The following is a 22,062-nucleotide window of genomic DNA, read 5'->3' as shown; positions in this document are numbered from 1 at the left end:
GGGTGTGGAAATCTGTAGCGGAATATGACCTTGATGAATGTGTGAATCATGTGGTTCGTGAAATGGGTAGAATATGGTTTCTAAGCTGCCTGACCTTCGAATTTCTGGGAACTCAGCAGTACTTTGAAGAAATTGAATTAATCATGTAGTTCACACTTGGCTGTCTCATCGAATTTATGGGAACTCAGCAGCCGCCTGGATAAATTGAATTACATCACGTAGTTCACACTTGGCTGTCTCATCATATTTATGGGAACTCAGCAGTGCCTGGAGAAATTTAATTACATCATGTAGTTCACACTTGGCTGCCTGATCTTCGAATTTCTGGGAACTCAGCAGCCACCTGGAGAAACTGAATTACATCACGTAATTCATACTTGGCTGTCTGATCTTCCAATTTCTGAGAACTAAGCAGCCGCCTGGAGAAATTGAATTACATCACGTAGTTTACACTTGGCTGTCTGATCTTCGAATTTCTGGGAACTCAGCAGTAGCCTGAAGGAACTGAATTACATCACGTAGTTCACACTTGCCGGCAACTTCGATTGCACTCAATACGATTTTATGCCCGTAACTCCACAATGATTGAACACCGAAGTCTGTCTTTTGGTATGGAGAATATGCAATTTCGAATGAACACATCTGGCCAATCCGCGTTTTGCCATCTCACATGGTTTTCCTCTGGTGGCTTAACGGACGATGAAAAAAAAAAAGAAAAAAACCGCCTTCGTATATTTATTTTAAGTGATTACTGTGTGCACAAATTATACAGAGAGTTTAAGAAAAAGATTTACGCAGTACGCGAGGAGAGTAGCCAAAGGGTGGAGTGGAAATCAGTGGCAGAAAACCACCTTGATGAACGTGTGAATCATGTGGTTCGTGAAAGGGGTAGCATATAGTTTCTGAACTTTTTGATCTTCGAATTTCAGGGAATCCAGCAGCTGCTTGCCATCGAATACTAGACCAATCGAATTACATCAGTTAGCGACAACTTCAATTGCACTTGATACGATTTCATGCTCGTTACTTCACAATGATTGAACACCGAAGTCTGACTTTTGGTATGGAGAATATGCAATCTCCAATCAATACATCTGGCTAATCCGCGTTTTGCCATCTCAAGTGGGTCTCCTCTGGTGGCTAAACGGAGGATAAAAAAAAAAAAAAAAAAAAAAAAACGCCTTTGTATATTTAACGCAGGGGACAAATCACGAAGATGAGTATGTGTTCCGGAAAATTCAAATGATAAGATATACATAGACATTAATTTAGTTGTGGGGAACAAAGGAGACGCACGAGAGAGAACGTTTAAAATTCAAATTCAACAATACCAAGCAAAAACGTTCGACTGATTTTGAACATATTTAGAACATTCTTCATACAAAAGTATACCTTCAGACTGGGAAAATTCATCGGCGTACCTATTTATGTTAGCACGGGAGTAAAAGGTTCACCACATAAAAAATGCATATAACATTCAAATTCAGCATTTTCAGTGTAAAACCAGCTTCACTGATTTGGTTTCGTCACGTTTTCGAAACATTTTCCTCCTAGGAAGCTTGTAAGAAAAGTACAAGAAACTAGCTGAAATGACCGTTCTTCGCCCGGGGAGAATAAGTTTATAGAAAATATTTGAATTCCCTTAATGTAAGCATTTTTTTGGCATGGGAGTCCCTGGTTCGATTCCCAGCGGGACTCATATGGTTCGAATTCCATGTTAATCAGTAGGTCCACGTCCCATATAGCCTCGCTGCTAAACGGGACGTTAAACTCAAGTCAATAACAATGTACACATTTGAATGAAAGTGTCAAGATAAAATCCTTTTAGACACTATTTCTCATCGAAATTTTGAATCCTTATCCCTGTTAGGACTCCTTTTAATCAAAATGATATCATAAAATCCCAGCTATTTCCAAAATTCATTTCAAATGAGTGAAGCACTTTTTCATGATGCGATCACGAACAATGGCCAATGTCGATTTCAATGTGAAGAAAGAAATAAGATAAAATGTCTCCCTTTTCCTTTAAAACAGTGAAACACACGTCCCTCTATGTTTAAAGACGACTTTACATAACGAGTTTCATCGTCCGATCTTGACGGGCTCGTGAGATACTCTATGTTTTACATAACTTTTGAACATCATCTACACCCTTTAGGATACGCCTCTTAATCAATGTAACTTAAAAAAAAAAAAAAAAAAAAAAAAAAAAAAAAAAAAAACTTATCTCAAGGTAAGTACTATATTCCAAGATTCATTTCAAACTGTTCAACTGTTTTCCCGTGATGCAATCACAAACAACAAGAAAAATCGCTTTCAACGTGAAGAAAGAAAGTATTGAAAATACTCCCTTTCTGCACCTTAAACTGGAAATTCTCAAAAACGCTGGGGCTCGCTTTTCTCGGCTTTTTATAATGAAGAGTTTATATACGAAGTTTAATCTTCATAACAGAATTGTGAGAAACTAGATTTCTCGTATAAATTTTGACCTCTCGTTCCCCCTTAGAATACGCATTTTAATCAAGGTAGCAGGATAAAAATCCAGCTAGCGGTAGACGATAACTACGTATATTCAAAAATTCATTTCAAACTTTTCATCCATTTTCCCGTGATGCGATCACAAGCAAGAAACAGATTACTTTCAATGTGGAGAAAGAAAATATCGAAAATGCCCGCCATTTCCCAATTAAAACGGGAATTCTCAAAACGCGGAAATATGTATCCCCGTATTTTTGAAAACGTTTTATCTTTCTAACTTAACGGGATCGTGAAAAAAAAAAACTCAATTTCTCGCATAAATTTTGATACCTTTCTCCACCATTAAGATACATATTTTAATAAAAGTAATACGATAAAAACCTAGATCGAAGTAAGTGATGACTATATTCAACAAGAATTTTGGGAATGATCAAAAAAATGGATCAAAAGGTTGCGATCTTGACCAATAATTAGTTTTTGGATCAGGGACCACAGAGTTTTTGAACGGCCCCTAAATCGAGTTTTCGTATTTTCTGCGGAATAAGCACACCATACTGAGTTAAACGATAGTTCGGGTTTGGCTACACTATATGTAGTTCTCCAGATATAAGGCGTACAAGAAAATTTTTGATTTGAAATACATTGGACCTTTTGATCCAAAAATGCATTCAAATTGTTTAGCTGTGTTTCTGTAATGCGATCACAAACAAGACCTTTTTATTTTCATATAATAGATGAAATACTGCAAAGTTTAAAAATAAATAAATAAATAATCCTTCTGATTAGGACTCTCAGGGCACATATAAAAGTTAGTGGTTATTACAATTTGATAAGCTTTAGTACTTAACTAATCTCCATGGCATTTAATTCACGACGAAAGGGCTACAGGAATTGCTTTATTTTATTGTAACTTGTTGTATGTTGAAAAAAAAAAAAAAAGTCAAACAAATGTTATGAATGTTCAAGTGTTGGTAACACTGATAAATTGATAACTAAGCCATCTAGTGACTGTTTTGAACTTGATATTCTTTAGATATGGTTTACGTCAGAATTCAGGGAAAATTGAAACTGGTCGGATCTTTTGACCAAGTGTTGTTAAAGTTATAAAAATGGTGTATAATATTCATCCGATGATAACTAATTATTGTGATTTCTGGAAATAACTTTGTGTTAAACATCTAAAATTGGGTGAGTCTGTTCTATGATTTTGCTATTTTGAGTTAAGTATATCTTTAGAATCTGTTATGGACTGTCATTCAATTAATTTGACAACTGTAACCTGAAAGTTAAATTGTATAGCAGTCTATTTGGATATTCCAGCTTTTGTCTTAAAATTTAAAAACATTTTTCGATATTAGGAATATTACCTGTCCTAATATTATTACTAGAAATTGATATAATTATTAATTCCTGAAATTTCATGGATTATAGTTTGAGCTCTTGGGGTAGTTGACTACTGGAACCATTATGGATTGTTACATTTTCTTGAAAGTTGTTGTGCCTATTTCTTGTTCTATTCGAAAATAATAATTATCTAAATTTAAATTCAAGATACTTGTTATTCAACCTAATTAATAATTAGTATTTGGATACTCGTTAATATTTTTGGTACGTGGAAGTTAGGAGCTGGAAATAACTAATTTAAAAACGTCTATGCAGATTAGTAGCGTAAATTAAAAGCTGAGTTGCTTATACATGCTTATATACTCTCTTTAAATTTTTATGCTGATTACTCTCTACTATAATATTGGGGGTGGCGTATTGTGACCCTGACTAGTGACGATGCGATATAACTATTTCAATATATTTTTTTAACGCACGTTACACAGGATTTTCCCTGAATTCTCTCCTGCCAAAAAGCTGCACTTGTTGAAAATTAAAATTTTGTGAATGGTTGTAGTTATTTATTTATGTTGGAAATTGTGAAAGGCAGGATTATTTAAGTAGGGAGTATCAGTATGGAACTACGACTCACCATATTAGTTATATAGGTTTTGACTAGAAATATTACATAACAAAAGCGATTCATTTTGGCATAAAGTTGTTTGTTATAATCTATTATATTATCTAAATTGTAAGAATGCAGGTTAACCGAGATTATCCGATTAGGCAGTAATTGCATTTAAATTCTTTCCCAAATGGCGATGGAGGGATAGTGGAACCTTATAATCCCCTTGATTGGGATTTATCATTTCTTGAAAATAGAGGAAATGTTTCCATAAACGCTACCTTACATAGCACAAATCCATTTTTATCTTCAACTTCGTATCAAGAAATACGAAGAGAAAGACATTCGTCCTTGACTGATAATGCCAATAGATTACGTCTCGTTGATAACCATTTGCTTGGTCAAGGTCAGTTACCTGTGCAAACAGGTGTTCAGGGCGAATACTCAAACCCGTTCCTCGATACTCACGAAGGAAAGGAAAGCAAAGCAAAGCAAAGGTGCTTTGGTTCCACCAGCTGGTTGTGCTGGATTAACTTCACGTACAAAGTCTTTCAAAGGTGACTCAGTCAGCTGCAAATGTTAGCTTTTTAGAAGCAATAAAAAGTATTCCACAGTGTGATGATTCACGTTATGAAGAATTATTTAAATTTTTGAGGGCAATATATTACATTAAATCCACTGAGTTATATCCCGACGAGGCCTTATATTTTTCTGCTCCATCTCGGATTTCGGGTAAGTTGCATTCGAAGTTGATAAGTGAGTTTTCAACAACAAACGATTGGTTGGTTGTTTGTGTTCATATACTTAATGACATGGTTTCGATGCTAGGTAAACGAGAATTACGAAATAAGTTTATTGATCGGCTACAATATCCAAATGAAAGTGCTTCTGAATATATTAGGGAAATACGCCTTTGTTATGAGTTGTTGGAAGGTAAATGTGCAATGGATAATATAGCTATTCTACGGCAAGTTTATTATGGTTTAAATCCGCAACTTAGGTACGATCTCTTTCGTGAGAAGGAACCGGAAAGTTGGCATACATTATTGATTGCAGTAAATCAATTTGAACTTTGCGAAAACGATTTGTTGGTTTATAAAGGACTGACATCCGCTTCAAGTGTTAAAGAAAAGAAGCAGTTACAGTGCTATGTTTGTGGTGGTGCGCATTCTTATAAATATTGTAATGTAAGGAGGACAGTTGGCGTGAAAACAAACATGGGCGTGAGTGATCGGCATCGCTCCACTACTCATAATTTGCATTCCTCGTATCAATCCCGACCTACTAATAGTGATCTGATGTGTGAAAGTGGTTCTGTAAATAGTGGTCGTGGGGAAGGAAATTCTAATATAAACTGTTCTACCAGAATAAAAACTTTAAAAAAGGGGCAAATTATGTCTGAGCATAACACGGAAAAACAACGTAATATGATATGTATGGGGCCCACGAAAGTGAAATCCCGGTGTGATTCAAGTGTTGAGGAAATTAATAAACAATATCCAGATACCACATTACGTCAAAAACATATTGTTGCTGTTTTTGTTCAGGGTTTTGTTATGGGACAAAAATATTACGGTGGTTTAGATAGCTGCAGTACAATTTCGATGGTAAATAAAGAGCAATTTGAACGTTGGAACTCATGCTTACTAAACCTATATCAGTGAAAAATGAAACTTTTACTGGTGTTGGTGTGGATAATAAAACTTTGACATTAAATTCATGTGTGGTGTTACCTATAACATTCCGTAGAAGGGTCTATAATTTGAAGTTTTTTCTTGTGCCTAATTTGAGTCCAGTTTTTATTGTCGGCATAAGGGAACTTAAGCAAATTCAGGCAAACTTGGATTTGGTTGCGAACAAACTGTGGTTGAAATTAGAAGGACAATTTGCGCCTTTAACTTATTCGCCGGTAGATTCAATGAGAGGTGGGGGGTCAGAGATTTCTCCTACTTATTTAAGGAAAGACAACGATGATGCTGATGATGATTGTTTTGGTTTTTCCAGCCAATTGCCGAAGGTGTCCTTGTCCAGATGGTTTGTTGGAGAATCAACATCCAATGTGAGTAGTCCAGTGAGTAGCAGAGTTGCCAACTGTACGGAAGGAAAAGTACCAAATTCTTTACTGCAGAGCGGTCCTGGGGAGAATAGCTGTATAAATCCTCTGATGGTAGATCCAGTATTATTGAAACAAGACAATACGTTGCAAGGGTATGTAGATGAACTTGGTAATAATTATTCTGACGTGTTTTGTAAGAAAATAGGGAAGGTTAAAGATGTTGAATATCAAATACGTGTAAATAATGAAACACCTATTAGGAAAAAGGCGTATCCATTAAGTAAACAAGATCAGAAGCATATGGATATTATTCTAGATGAATTGTTAAAAGAGGGCGTGATAGAAAAATCAGATAGTGAATGGTGTTTTCCAAGTTTTCTGGTTAATAATAAATCGGGGGACAAAAGATTAATAATTAATTACCAGGATTTAAATTCACGGTTATATTTAAATCCTCAATATACTCCTAGGATGGAGGATATATTGGCTGAGATATCTAAAGGTAAAATAAGATCAAATCTTGATGTCCGGAGGGCGTATCTACAAATTCCTCTCACTGAAAATTCTAGCAAATACACTGCTTTCATGACTCATAGGGGGCTGTTTCAGTGGTGTGTTTTGCCATTCGGTTTAGCCGCAGGTTCCCATATGTTATCAAAAATTATGACAGAAATATTGTATCCAATAAAACATTTAGGAATTGAGTGTTTCTTCGATGATATAATAATTTTTCAAGATACTATCGATGAACATAAGCGTGTATTAGAATTGGTATTGCAGAAATTCAGAGAAGCAGGAATAACGTTATCTTTAAGTAAGTCAACCTTATTTCAGACTAAAGTATCGTACCTTGGATATGTTATTGATGGAAATGTTTTGTATCTAGATCCCTCTAGACTTGAAATTATTAAAAATTTGCCTACCCCCAAAAATCGAAGAGGTTTGTTAGCTTTAACAGCGTTTTTGCAATATTATTCCAAATTTATTCCACATTTTCAGGAAGTGTTGGAACCTATTAACCGATTACGGTCAGCAAAAGTTGAGTTTGTATGGGGTCCTGAGCAGCAAGCGGCACTTGATAAATTAAAAGATTTATTCGAGACTCATATTGTATTATGTTTACCTAATTTAAATGGTAAGTTTGTAATTAGTTCAGATGCATCAACAAAATCCTTAGGGGGATGTCTCGAAGAATATGATAGTAATGGGGTGTTACGGCCTATAGCTTATTTTAGTCGAAAACTTCGTCCTTATGATTTAAATAAGCCTATATATTTATTGGAACTAATGGCCTTGGTTGAATGCATGGAACGTTTTAAAACCTATTTACATAATAAATTGGAGGTACGAGTTGATCACCAAGGATTGGCATATGCCATACGAAATTTAAAGAAAGTAAAAAACTATGGAAGCTTATTATATCGGCTGTTAGGGTTTGATTTTGAGGTCAAACATGTACCTAGTGTGTTAAACACGCCTTCAGATTTTATTTCCAGGGTCCATGACACGCAGATGTTCGAGTCAGTTGATTTAGAACCTACTTGGAAAGATGAGGTAACAAATATGTGCAAAATTAACTTGTGGTTAATGCCATTTGCGTCTCAGGCTGTATTTACACACCAAAGAAGGGATGAAGAGTTGATGAAAATAATTGAACAATTAGAAAATAATGTAAATGTAGATGGATATAAATTGGTAAAAGGGATATTATGTAAAAAGACGAAAGCTATTAAAAATCCCTATAAGATTTGTATTCCTAAGAGTTTGATAACTCTATAATTGATTATTATCATAATAATATATTACCGGGTGCTCATGCTGGAACGCAGAAAAGTATCTCTAAAATCTGTGCAAGATACACGTGGAATGGAATAATTAGGGACATTAGGGATTATGTTTCACGGTGCAAGGAATGCCAAATAAATAAAAGTACTAATAGACAGTATATGGGACAACTTATTTCTCAATATGAGAAAATTCCGAACGCCCTATGGTATTTTGATGTATGTGGGCCACTATGTAAATCAAAATCTGGCAAATACTGTCTCATTGTTGTAGATTCTTGTACTAAATTTATGTGGTTAGAGCCTTTTAGAACTTTAAATGCTAAAACGGTACGAGATAAGCTGTATAAAATTATGTGCCGATTTGGATTTCCCCATTCGGTTTCCCATGATAATTCGAGTTTCTTTGTTTCATCATTATTTAAAGATTTTCTGTACGGACAAGGAATTAGGGATATTTGTATTTCTCCGTACCACGCTGCTTCAAATGCATCGGAGCGTTACTTGCGCGTTTTGAAGAATTGTCTGAAAATTTATTTCCGGAATAAACAAACTAAGTGGGATCAGGGTCTCCATGAAATTGAATTTTCAATAAACTCAGCAGAACATACTGAATGATAGGAAAACATGGCGGACAGTGTGTTGGACAGTATAAATGGGTCCCATATGTCAGGTAATTTTACAGTTAATACTAAATGTGGTAAATGTAAAAGAGTATTGAAAAACGGCATAAAGTGTGAAAGATGCAAGGAGTTCTTTCATTTTGGCAAGTGCAGTGCAGTTGACAAAAATTCCAATATTTTAAGCTGGTCTTGCATGTCGTGTAGTAGCTCTGAAAAAACAAATGACAATCAACTTAGTGAGATATCAATTTCAGCTGAGTTTGTTTCAAATCTTCTTGAGGAACTACATTCATTACGTAAAGTTGTCGAACTCTTAGCGCAAGATATCCAGCAACTACAACGCCAAGATAAATTTCAACAATTGGGTCAAGAATCGTTAAGTACAAGGCAAAATAGAAAGACCTGGAGCGACATCGTAAGAATTACGGCCGAAATCCCAAATGCTACTAGTGAACCTAATAACAGCGCGAAGATACCATCTTTTTCCAGTTGGAAATCACAATATAGTGGAAATTCTAGCCCTCCGAAAATCATTTGTAGCCCTATCCACAACGCAAGTGCAAGAGCAAATTGCCAATGGAGTGTCAAAGCTGCAGAGAGACACGACACTGTGTGCAACTCAAATACTAAGGGTAAACTACTGGGTAATAAAGTATCAGGTCTACAATACGATTATAATATTGAAACAAAAAACAGATTCAGTGAGTTAAGTGGCCAGTGTGATAGTGTAAAGCAAGTTAGCCTAGGAAATAGGCCTATTCAAGTGCGACGTGTAGATCGTTTAAACCAGCAGGATCGCCCAAGATTTCCGTCACAGGATTCAGGCATTAAGTCATGTTTTGGTGTTGAAAATGGAAACTCAATTTCAGTAAATCGGGTAAAAAAAGTGCAAGGGAAGGTGTTCATTGTAGGAGATAGTCACGGTCGTGGTCTTGCTTCCAGATTAATGCAGGAGTGTGATGATATGAACGTAGTAGGTATTGTTAAGCCTGGTGCAAAACTAAATAACGTTGTAAATTCATGTGTGGACCAGAAATCATTCTCAGATACTGATACTGTTGTACTTATAGAAGGCACTAATGATGTGTCAAAAAATGAGTCTGAAGATGCTGTCCGTGTTTTGAAGACTACACTCAGCACTCTTACTCATACAAATGTAATAGTAGTTAATCTGCCACACCGGCATGATCTATTGAAGAGTTCTTGTGTTAACTCAGAAGTACATAAAACAAATAGCATCATTAGTAAAGTTTGTAGTCGATTTAAAAATGTACAGTTATTAGATGTAAGTAGTCTTCCACGAGAATTTCACACCCATCATGGTTTACATTTGAATAATCTAGGAAAGCGTCATGTATGTGAAAATTTAAGTAATATGATTAAGGCTCAGAACAAGAACAGGGATCCCATTCCTCTTACTTTCCCCCGTACAGGTCTTAGCAATGATAATACAGTATCGTTTGTAGCCGGACAAAATAACGTAAGAAATGTAACTTTTTTAGCACACCAGATGGAAAATCCGAATCCAAGATAGCTAATACAATAAGTATTTTTCATCAGAATGTACAAGGGATCCAGAATAAACTCGAATACTTTGATGTACTTTTAGCTGATGATTTGAAAGAATGTAAGGTTATTTGTCTTGGTGAACACTGGCTAAATGATACACTTATTAAGGAGGTCAATTTTGAAAACTTTAATCTTATCACTAAATTCTCTCGTGTTTCACACGAACGTGGAGGTGTATGCATCTTTGTTCACAACAGTTTAAAAGCTTCTGAAATGGATATTACAAAATTTACCTGTGAATTTGACTTTGAAGCTGTAGCCATTAAATTACCAAGTGTTAACACTTGTATTATATGCATTTATAGGTCCCCATCCGGCATATTTACTGTTTTCTTAAAGAAACTCGAAAGTCTTTTGAACTTCATACGAAAAGACTTTGAAAAAATGATCATCTGTGGTGATATTAATGTAAATTGGATAGTGGAAGCAAAAAAGAAATCCGATCTACGAGATCTGCTGAATGTGTACAATCTCCAAGCGCTAGTGGATGTACCGACGTCATAATAAAAGTGCGCTAGATCAGTTCATCATTAGTAAAAATCAATTTGCCTATAACCTTGAAGTATTTGATCCCGGTTTCTCTGATCATGATGCGATTATTTTAAAAATCACTTTAAACAATACCACTGTTCTTAAGTCTAAAGTATACACAGTTACAAAGAGAATTTTCTCCAGTCATAATATGGAATATCTAAATTTCTTGCTTTCTCACGAGTCTTGGAATGGCATATATAATACGTCCAACACTGAATGTAAGTTTAAATACTTCCTTGAAACTTTCTTACATTACTTCAGTATGGCGTTTCCAAAAGTTACTCGTAAAATCCGGACGTCGTCCACTAAATCGTGGTTAACTAAAGGCATTAAAATTTCTAAAAGTAACCTATTTAGATATAATAGATTACTCAAAATAAATACATCACTTCCTCACAGCTTTCGAAATTATATTTTTAAGTACAGGAAAATATACAGAAGAGTAATTAAAACAGCTAAATTACTATCAAATAGCTCCACAATACTTAATTCTACTAATAAAGCTAAAACTATGTGGAAAATCTTAAATGGTAGAACAAACAACAAAAAGAGCGACTTTGAGTATGTTAAAGTTGGAGACGAAATTATTAAAGAACCTAAGCGGATTGCAGATGTCTTCAATGATTATTTTCTAGATAGTGTACCATTACCTGACCCCATACAAGCGAGTTATGACGACTCGATGAAATTTCAAATGCATTCACATACGATCTTTTTAATTCCAGCAACAGTAGAGGAGTTACGGAAAATATTGAGTAAGATATCTAATTCGGGATCTTCAGGTTTTGATGAAGTTCCAGTGACTGTTATTAAATTTTGTTTTCCTTTCATTGTAAATCATCTCTGTTATTTAGTTAACCTATCTCTTGAGAAAGGATGTTTTCCATCAGTGTTAAAAGTGGCAAAAGTAATTCCTCTCCATAAAAAGGGGAGTATGCATGATGTAAGAAATTATCGCCCAGTCTCCATTCTTTCCACGTTTTCAAAAATTTTTGAATATGTGATGAAGTCACGACTCTGCAATTTTTTGAAGTCATGTAACTTACTATCACCATCACAACATGGCTTCCAAAATAAGAAAAGTATTGAAACAGCCTTGTTTGATTACATGTCCAATATAGCTCTTGAATTAAAAAACAGTAAATATGTTGTTGGCCTATTCATCGACTTATCCAAAGCTTTTGATACAATTGATCATGCTATTCTTTTAAGCAAGTTGTATGCTTATGGTATTAGAGGAGTAGCTCACAACTGGTTTCTCTCTTATTTACCCAGTAGGCAACAAGCGGTACAAATATCAAAATTAGCTGCAGATGGGTTTCAAACAACTTGTTCGTCTTTATCAACTGTAGTCAGAGGTGTTCCTCAAGGTTCCATTTTGGGTCCTATTCTCTTCCTGATATATATAAATGACTTGTTAGAATTTATGCATCCAGCGAAATGTATTCTATATGCTGATGACATCAGTATGATAATATCAGGAAAATCAAAAGAAGAAGTTGAGAGGAAATCTGACATTTTTACGGACAAATTAGTAAAATGGATAACAGCGAATAGGTTAATTATAAATCATGATAAATCGATCCTCTTACATTTTCATTTTCCAGGAAAACCGCGTATATCACCTAGAATAAAAATATCTTCTAACTTACTCCAATATTCTTGCATAACAAAGCTTTTAGGTGTAATCATAAGTGATGAACTTTCATGGTCTGCTCATATCTCCACTTTAAACAAGAAACTAAGTAGCGTGTGTTTTGCCTTATACAAACTTCAAGGTACTGTATCGAGAGAAGCACTTCTTAGCTTTTACTACGCCAAGTTTAATTCATTAATTAACTTCGGCATAATACACTGGGGATCTGCTGAAAATAGTTTAAGCACTTTCCGATTGCAAAAGAAAGCGATTAGAATAATTTTTGGGTTACCCACAAAATCGTCATGTAAAAAGGTTTTCATAGAAGCAAAAGTTTTATCACTCCCCAGCTTATACATCTATAAATCTATTCTTTTTACTGTGAAAAACAACCATCTTTTTATCTTTAATAAAAATGTTCATAGCCATAACACAAGACAAGGTAGTGACATATTTGTGATGCATCAAAAATATGCTAATATAAGCAAAACCGTGTACATGAATTGTGTCAGATTGTATAATAAACTTCCTCTGTACTTGAAAAATATGACCAATGTTTCCATTCTTGGTAAGACTTTATATAATCTACTCACTGAAAAGTGCTATTACACAATTAAAGAATATTTAAATGACTCATTAACTGAAGAGTTGGAAACAGATACTTACCCGTGAGTACATGCCTGGTGTGGTAGAAACAGTTACCTAATTATGTGGTTTTGTATTTTTAGAAAGATTGCATGATGTATACTTCTGGTACTTGACAATATTGTATGTTTTTTTTTCTTTCTTTCTGACAACTGTAATGCTTACATGAGAATTTCTCATGCTTTGTAAGCTAATGAAACAGGCAAATAAATGAAATGAAATCAAAATGTTCACCTATGGAGCTAGTGTATAATTATAATGTATGTGATCCCCTTGATGTGAAATGGGAAATTGATGGCTATGAAATCAGACAAAAGGACAAAAATTTATGGGTAACAGCTTTAGAGAATTTGGAAAAAGCTTGGCACCGTAAGAAGAGAGAATATGACAGGAAAAGATCTCCGGTAACATATCAAGTTAATGATAAGGTTTTAATAAAGTCCCAATTTAAATCTAGTCTAGCTGATAAGGTGACTAAATCATTATGTCCTAGGTGGCTTGGCCCATTCCAGATTTTGAGATTCCTTACAAGAAATACGTTACAAGTTAGATCAATTGAGAATCCTAATGATGTAAGAAAAGTACACGCTTCAATGACAAAAATTTATCGTGAACCTAGATTAACTGTTCATAATTAAGATCAAACCAATTGTAATTTCGTTTCTGTAGACCAACTGTTTCTAGTCAGAATCTCAAATTAAATAAATTAAATTAAAGATAGAATTACACTAATTAACAACTTGGTCAACATATATTTTAAATATTGTATGTATGTGATGTTAATATATTTTTTGTATTCCAGGCCTGATATGAATGTCGTGTGACTGTCCTTTACACTTTGTACTTCGTGTATTCAATTTGGATTGTAACCTGTTGTAGTACGCAAGTTTTGTTATCCTGGTAAATTATTCTTTATGATGTTGTTCAGAAACTACCCGAGCCGCTATAATGTAAGTCATTGTTTTCATTTCTATTATAATTCTGTTATTACTTCAGGAAATTAATAATTATAAAAAATATTGAAGGACTCCTATTAATGGAAATTATTTAAAATTGGAAATATTAATTATGGAAATCAGTATTTCGATCATCATTGGAATTGTTATTATAAATTATTTTCGATTATTTACACATGACCTTATATTACTAATACAGGGATATGCTTGGCCGGGCGAGTCTGATGGATACATGTTAATTGAATGAGATTTGGGGGGGGGGGATATTTTTTGTTTTTAGTTTTTACTTTTATTTGGTGGTGCATGAGAGAATGAATCTGGTATTAGTAGTTGGTGGTGGAGTAGAAGGTGTTGATATTCTAACCAAATTGACACAAGACTGCAATAATCAAAATAATTTATAAAATAAAAGTACCACTTTTATTTTATGGGGGCCTCTCGATGTTGTTGTATGTTGAAAAAAAAAAAAGTCAAACAAATGTTATGAATGTTCAAGTGTTGGTAACACTGATAAATTGGTAACTGCCATCTAGTGACTGTTTTGAACTTGATATTCTGTAGATACGGTTTACGTTAGAATTCAGGGAAAATTGAAACTGGTCGGACCTTTTGACCAAGTGTTGTTAAAGTTATAAAAATGGTGTATAATATTCATTCGATGATAACTAATTATTGTGATTTCTGGAAATAACTTTGTGTTAAACATCTAAAATTGGGTGAGTCTGTTCTATGATTTTGCTATTTTGAGTTAAGTATATCTTTAGAATCTGTTATGGACCGTCATTCAATTAATTTGACAACTGTAACCTGAAAGTTAAATTGTAAGCAGTCTATTTGGATATTCCAGCTTTTGTCTTAAAATTTAAAAACATTTTTCGATATTAGGAATATTACCTGATCCTAATATTATTACTAGAAATTGATATAATTATTAATTCCTGAAATTTCATGGATTATAGTTTGAGCTCTTGGGGTAGTTGACTACTGGAACCATTATGGATTGTTACATTTTCTTGAAAGTTGTTGTGCCTATTTCTTGTTCTATTCGAAAATAATAATTATCTAAATTTAAATTCAAGATACTTGTTATTCAACCTAATTAATAATTAGTATTTGGATACTCGTTAATATTTTTGGTACGGGGAAGTTAGGAGCTGGAAATAACTAATTTAAAAACGTCTATGCAGATTAGTAGCGTAAATTAAAAGCTGAGTGCTTATACATGCTTATATACTCTCTTTAATTTTTTATGCTGATTACTCTCTACTATAATATTGGGGGTGGCGTATTGTGACCCTGACTAATGACGATGCGATATAACTATTTCAATATATTTTTTAACGCACGTTACAAACTTTGATAAGAAAATACACAAAATGTGCTTCTCAAATAATAATAATAATAATAATAATAATAATAATAATAATAATAATAATCTACTTACCACTTCTTCAGCTATCCGAAAGAACTGTTTCACTTCTTTCAATACGTGTCCAAAATTTGCGAATGTCTTTATATGAGGTCGTAACCATGCTGACAGTTGGTTTTTAAGAGCCTTATTTCCAAAACGACTATCGCACAACAATATAGCTCCATAATCTTTGGAATGCCGAATTACTCGACCCACAGCTTGGTTAACAGCTCTTGATGCCTCTAGTTGGTACCAGTCTCTACCTGATAAATTCTGTAAAATACAAATCAGTATTCTTTTTTTAAAATTAATTAAACGTCTTAATATGGCTTGACAGCGTGCGTTGACTTCAAAAATATGAATATAGGAAGTTTGAACAAATCAAAATTATGGAAACACATGAAGAAAATACAACTTATTTGATAAATACTGTGTGGGACCACCGATAGCATGCAGAAGTCAGATTCAATGTGGACTGGAGGCATATATGTCACGAATGATTTCCAGATAAATACTGTACCATTCTTTATGCAGTGTATCTCTCAGTTCCGTCAGCGAGGTTAGAGGAGGATATCTGTTCCGGAATCTAAACTTCAGAAGCTCCAGAACTGTAAGGATAAAGGAGAATATCTGTTCCGGAATCTAAGTTCCAGAACAGCGAGGATAATGGAGCATATCTGTTCCGAAATTCAAGCTCCAGAACACAAGGACAAAGAAGGATATCTGTTCCGGAATCTAAGCTCCAGAACAACGAAAGAAAGAAAAATATCCGTTCCGTAATCGAAGTTCCAGAATAGCGAGGTTGTCTGCTCCTCCTGATTACACGTCTCACCTTTAATTTTGCCATTGGTTACTATATAATGCAGTTACCATATTGATGAGTCTACTTCACTTATCAGTTTTAATACACACATTTGGGCTTGAGAAAACCCTAATGCAAGCCTTGTCACAGAGTACCAAGACAGATTTTTCATAAACGTGTGGGTGTGGTGTGGCGTAATTGGTGACTTTCTTGTTGATTGCCTTATGCTGCATGAGCGCGTGAATGCACAGCGTATCTTCATCTGTTACAAAATGATTTAACGGATGTTCCTTGCACACAAGACGGAACCTCATCTTGCAGCATGACGAACCACCGGCTCATGCCAGCCTGTTCACCATTGAACATCTGAATGCCACCTATCCTAATCGATGGATAGGTCGTAGTAGCCTGGTTACTTGGAACCTCGTTCTCCTGCTTACCCTTCTTGATCTCTGTTTATTGGGGGTGGATAAAACAGGAAGTTTGCCGATAAAGGGCGAATACAGGGAATGAGCAGCAAGTTCGTATTGTGAATGCTGCTGAGTTAATCTGTCAACATCATTGGGAGCTTAGCAGTGCAACACAAGATGTCCGACGCGCACAGAAATGCACTGATGGTGGCGGCATTTTTGAGAATATGCTGTGACCTGCTTTGTGGTATTTTCACCACCTTACAATCGTTCATGTCCAGCATGTGTTAACATCGTATTTTTCACAATTAATTACTTATGTACTAACTCCTGCTATACCACAAATTCATGAAATTACAATTAGTAATGGTATGCCCCTTTTAGTATTTACTTACACAAGTACTCTTACATTTCATGTTTTCACGTTATTACTGTTTTTGTTTAGTTTTTTTACTTAACTTTTTATTTCTGTTCATATTTCCGTAATTACTCAAAATTGGACCCATTTTTTTTCTTCTTTTGCTTTTGCTTAGAATCACCTATACTATAATTTTTCAAAGTATTGTCACTCCTTCCTGGGATATCCTATATAGAGAATATACTTTGTTATAAACTATATGGGCTGAGATGGCTCAGTGATAGAGCGTTCACCTCTGGTGCATAGGGTCCTTGGTACGATCCCAGGTCGCGGCAGGTGAGCTTTATGGTGAACAAACACCGTATGCGTGGGTTTTCTCAGGGTTCTTCCGTTTCCTCCCACTTCCTTCATTCCACTGTTTCATTCATTTCTCATCATCACCGTCTCCTTTAGTTCAGCAGGCATAACCGTGGGACATAAAACTTAAAGACTTAATTTCATTTTATAAACTATATGTGCAATTTTCATTTGAACACTCTTTATACATGCTGTTGTGACGTAACTTCCTTTTGTTTTGCAACTTTTACCAACATAAGCAATACACTGTCTCAAAAAAGGAAGCTAAAGAATGTAGCTTGTTTGCTTGTAAGACTTTTCTTTCTTTATTTCTTTATAACCATCAGGCGCTAACTCAAAGTATATACTCAACTTCCTTACCTCTTTATGTTTAATTTTAACTTCATCCAAGTACTTTTGTTTCAGCACAACACGTGGATCTTTGAACGGTGGATAAGGAAGTCCAGTGATAATGACCCCTCGCCCATTCCTGTCTGCAAAATCTAATCCTTCTGAAACCTATTAAAAAAATAAATAAAATAAATTGATTTAACGACTGTATCTTAACGTGTGACATGCAAAGAAATACTTTGATTGTTAAAGTGCATCTTAGTCTTTACACTGTATGTTTTCAATTATTTCCTATGCATGATCAGTTAAATCTACACAGGACTTAAAACGTGTTGATGTTTATACACATATTTATACAAAATAATAAACAAATAAACAGACCTAATGCTTATTTTGTATCTTAATTCACAGCATTCTCAACATAATAACTTTCTTGTTTAATTGTGACTCCATCAGTAAACCACTCTTTATAGATTTTTTCCCGACAGAAACGAATAATATCATTCCAGAGGCTCATAAATAACATGATACGAGAGTAAGTAAATAAGTAACTGCAGTATTTATCTATTTCTTTTCAAGTTGGCTCTGCGGCATTGTGTGCTTATCAAACGCTAGGTGTCACCGTTTGCTTTCCCTCTGTAGATTGCACCGTTATAACACCAGTTCGTTTTGTGTTGTTGCGAAGTAAAGTTGGCCGCGCCACTCTCTGTGTGCGCCGAAGAAGAACAGCGTTCTGTCATTCGTATTTAATGGTCTGAAGGTCAAAGGCGCAAATCTGTCTTCAACATTGGGGGGGACGGGTAAGACGTTCCCATATATATATATATATATATATATATATATATATATATAAGCGATTTTCAAAATATTTATGAAGTTGAAAAACAATGCTGTGAAGGATCAGGGGAGCAGAATTGTCTTCAGTGACGTATTTAGGAGACTATCGGGCTCATTCTCCCCTCGAAATAATTTGTTAGTTTTACGCATTCCACGTACAACAATAATCCTTCTTACCATTTCTAAGAATGTCATTGACTTTCCATTTTCTTATGCTTTTTGTTCAGAAATAATACTGTATTTGTCAAATTTCATTCCATGTAAGAACTGCGTCCTTAATTGTTCTTTCTGTCATCCTTTCTATTTTTCTGTTTCTTTTTCTTGACGTTACTACTTTCATTTCTCCTATCATACTTTATCGACCGTTGTCAGTTGTGATTCAAGTTGGCCGTCATCAGTAACACCAAAACTAAGAGTAGCTGATAAGCGAAACTAGTGCGCGGATTTCCACACCAACATGCGCGGATATCAACATGACAGGACTTTAGTTATTATAACAAAGAAACAATTATATCGTTTAGTTATTTTTAAAAGAAGGAAATGTTTGAATTAAAGAAAATCAAAACGGGGGAATAATTAGCACGGGAAATTAGGACGGCCAAGAGGATGCTTTCTTTTTCTTGTATGAATAGAATAAAGGGTTAGATTCACTTCTAAATTTTTGTATCATATCACATAGGATTTATCGATCTGTAATTCTTGCCATTATAACTTCAATTTATGCATAAATTAAAATATATTTAATTCTCAAACTCAGGTGGGCAATTGCCCACTTCCTTCCATGTGTTGGGCATAGAAAGAAAATCCTAAATACGCCATTGGTTGTCTTCAACATTGGAAGGTGGGCAGATTTGAGGCTTATTCTAGATAAGGGAGATGAAACTCATATTACGGTAGATGAATCTGATCAACTGTTGCAGAGTATATTAGGTGATGTAGATGAAGTAGTAGTACATATCAGTATTACAAATCACTGCCGTGAAAACATTCTGAAATCTGAATACATGCATATTTATAATTGGTATGTTTCTAATTAGGCATCCACAAAGATCCACGTTAAAATTGTTTTATAGTAATATAATAATATAAATGACGACTTCCCCAAAACTATGAAGAAAGAATATCAATTATGTATGACGCAACAATACTCTTTGAGCAAAATTATTATAATCTTAATAACATTACAGGAATCGTTTCAGAAATCTGACGCATAACATACTTTTTACTTAACAGATGTAACCTTAAGATTATAGAGAAAAATATTCCAGCAATTGAATTCTTTTCTTTGCTTACGAAACATCCTCTCTCAAAAGAAAAAATGGGACACGCGGAAATACGTAGGAACAAACCATGGTTCGAACTAGCAGAGAAGAGAAAACAGGCAAAATTACGTTGGCTACAAAATCCGAATGAAATAACTACACAAAATTTCGTAGACATCAGACGAGGAACTTCCAAAACTTTTAGAACAAAGAAACGCGATATTTTGAAAGCTAAAATTTAGGAACTTGAAGATAATAGTAAAAATAAAAACATTCGGGACATGTATAAAGGGATCAACGAATTTAAGAAAGGCTATCAACCTCGTTCTTATATATGAAAGAAAGCTGATGGAACAGTTCTCACTGATACAGATAGCATTTTAAATAGATAGAAAGATTTCTTTGACGATTTGCTTAACACGCAACCAAAAACTAATGTGCGTGGAGAAAGGAAGATACACACCGCAGAACCGTATATTCCAGAACCCAATCGAATAGAAGTAAAAATCGCTATAAAGAAATTAAAGAAACACAAATCTCGGGTGTAAACGAAATTCCAGCTGAGTTAGTTTTAGCTGGAGGCAAAAAATTGTGGAACAAGATACACAAACTCATTCTCCTTATCTACAACAAGGAAGAATTGCCACAAGAGTGGGAAGAATCAATCATTGTTCCAATCCACAAGAAAGGCGACAAAACTGACTGTAATAATTATCGAAGCATCTCTCTTCTGTTAACATCCTATAAAATCCTTTCAAACATTCTATTAGCAAGATTGACCCATACGCAGATGAAATTTTTGGAGATTATCAGTGTAGATTTAGACGAAATCGATCAACTATCGACCAAATATTTACCATTCGCCAAATACTCGAAAACAAGCGGAAATACAGTAGTCCGGCACATCAACTATTTATTGATTTTAGAAAGGCTTATAACTCGGTTAGGAGAGAAACATTGTACAACGTTCTTACAGAATTTGGAATACCGAAAAAGCTAATTAGATCAATTAAGGCATGTTTAAATGAATCCCAAAGTAAAGTCCGGGCAGGAAAATTTTTGGCCACGAGCTTTCACGTTAAGAATGGCCTGAAACAAGAAGATGCGTTGTCGCCATTATTATTCAACTTTGTCCTGGAATACGCTATAAGGAAAATCAAAGATAGCAACCAGGGCCTAGAGCTGAACGGTGTTCACCAGGTTATGCGTACGCTGATTATGTAAATTTAGTAGGGGATGATAGGAGAAAACTAGAAAGAAATGCAGAGGTCTTATTAGATGCGCTTGCATGGACATGGGTTTAGAAGTAAATGCAGAGAAAACTAAATACATGGAAATGCGTCGGGACCGTAATACGGCAAATTATGTATGTGTTAAAATATTAAATAATACTTTTGATAAAGTGGATACTTTCAAATATCTAGGATCAATATTAACAGACGAAAATCATATTCACGAAGAAATTAAATGTCGACTAAAAACAGGGAATTCGTGTTATTATTCAGTTCAAACCTCTTGTCGTCGCGAATTCTGTCGAGGGATTTGAAGCTTAAAATGTATAAAACGATAATCATACCTGTTGTTCTGTATGGTTTAGAAGCATGGTCGCTTACTGAGTGCAGAGCATAGACTGAAAGTATTTGAGAACAAGATCCCGAGATAAATATTCGGACCAAGAGGAACGGGAATGGAGAATGGTGGAACTTCATAACGACGAACTACGTAAATTATACGGCTTACCAAACTTGTTAAGGTCATCAAGTCTAGGAGGCTTAGGTGGGCAGGACATGTAGCCAGGATGGAAGAAAGTAGAACGCTTTCAAAGTGTTAGGGGTAAGACCAATCGGAAAACGACTATTAAGAAGACTTAGGCGCAGATGAGAAGACAATATTAAGATGGATCTCGCAGAGATAGGAATACAAAGTAGAAAACTGGATCCAGTTGGCCAAGAATAGAAGTCAGTAGAGAGCTTTTGTGAACGCAGCATTGAACCTCCGGGTTCCATAGGCTATAGAGTTAGTTAGCTTACGAAGCATGAGTAGATGCCTAGGCTGATACTACAAAT

The 22,062-nt window shown here is 34.9% G+C and overlaps 1 protein-coding gene across 2 annotated transcripts in view; it reads right to left on the bottom strand.

Annotated features, from left to right (window-relative positions):
• Positions 1–22,062, bottom strand: part of Rtel1 (Regulator of telomere elongation helicase 1) — a 75,303-nt gene that overhangs the window by 14,995 nt on the left and 38,246 nt on the right. For both annotated transcript variants that reach the window (XM_081738070.1, XM_081738068.1), the window contains exons 11-12: positions 17,928–18,065; positions 15,674–15,913 (exon numbers count right to left, since the gene is read on the bottom strand). In XM_081738070.1, the coding sequence (XP_081594196.1) occupies positions 15,674–15,913; positions 17,928–18,065 (378 nt within the window). The remainder of the gene's footprint in view (positions 1–15,673; positions 15,914–17,927; positions 18,066–22,062) is intronic.

This window comes from Thermobia domestica, chromosome 14 (genome assembly GCF_964235325.1).
Source record: "Thermobia domestica chromosome 14, izTheDome1.hap1.1, whole genome shotgun sequence".
Taxonomy (NCBI): Eukaryota; Metazoa; Arthropoda; class Insecta; order Zygentoma; family Lepismatidae; genus Thermobia; species Thermobia domestica.
This window is presented reverse-complemented; position numbering and strand designations above follow the sequence as displayed.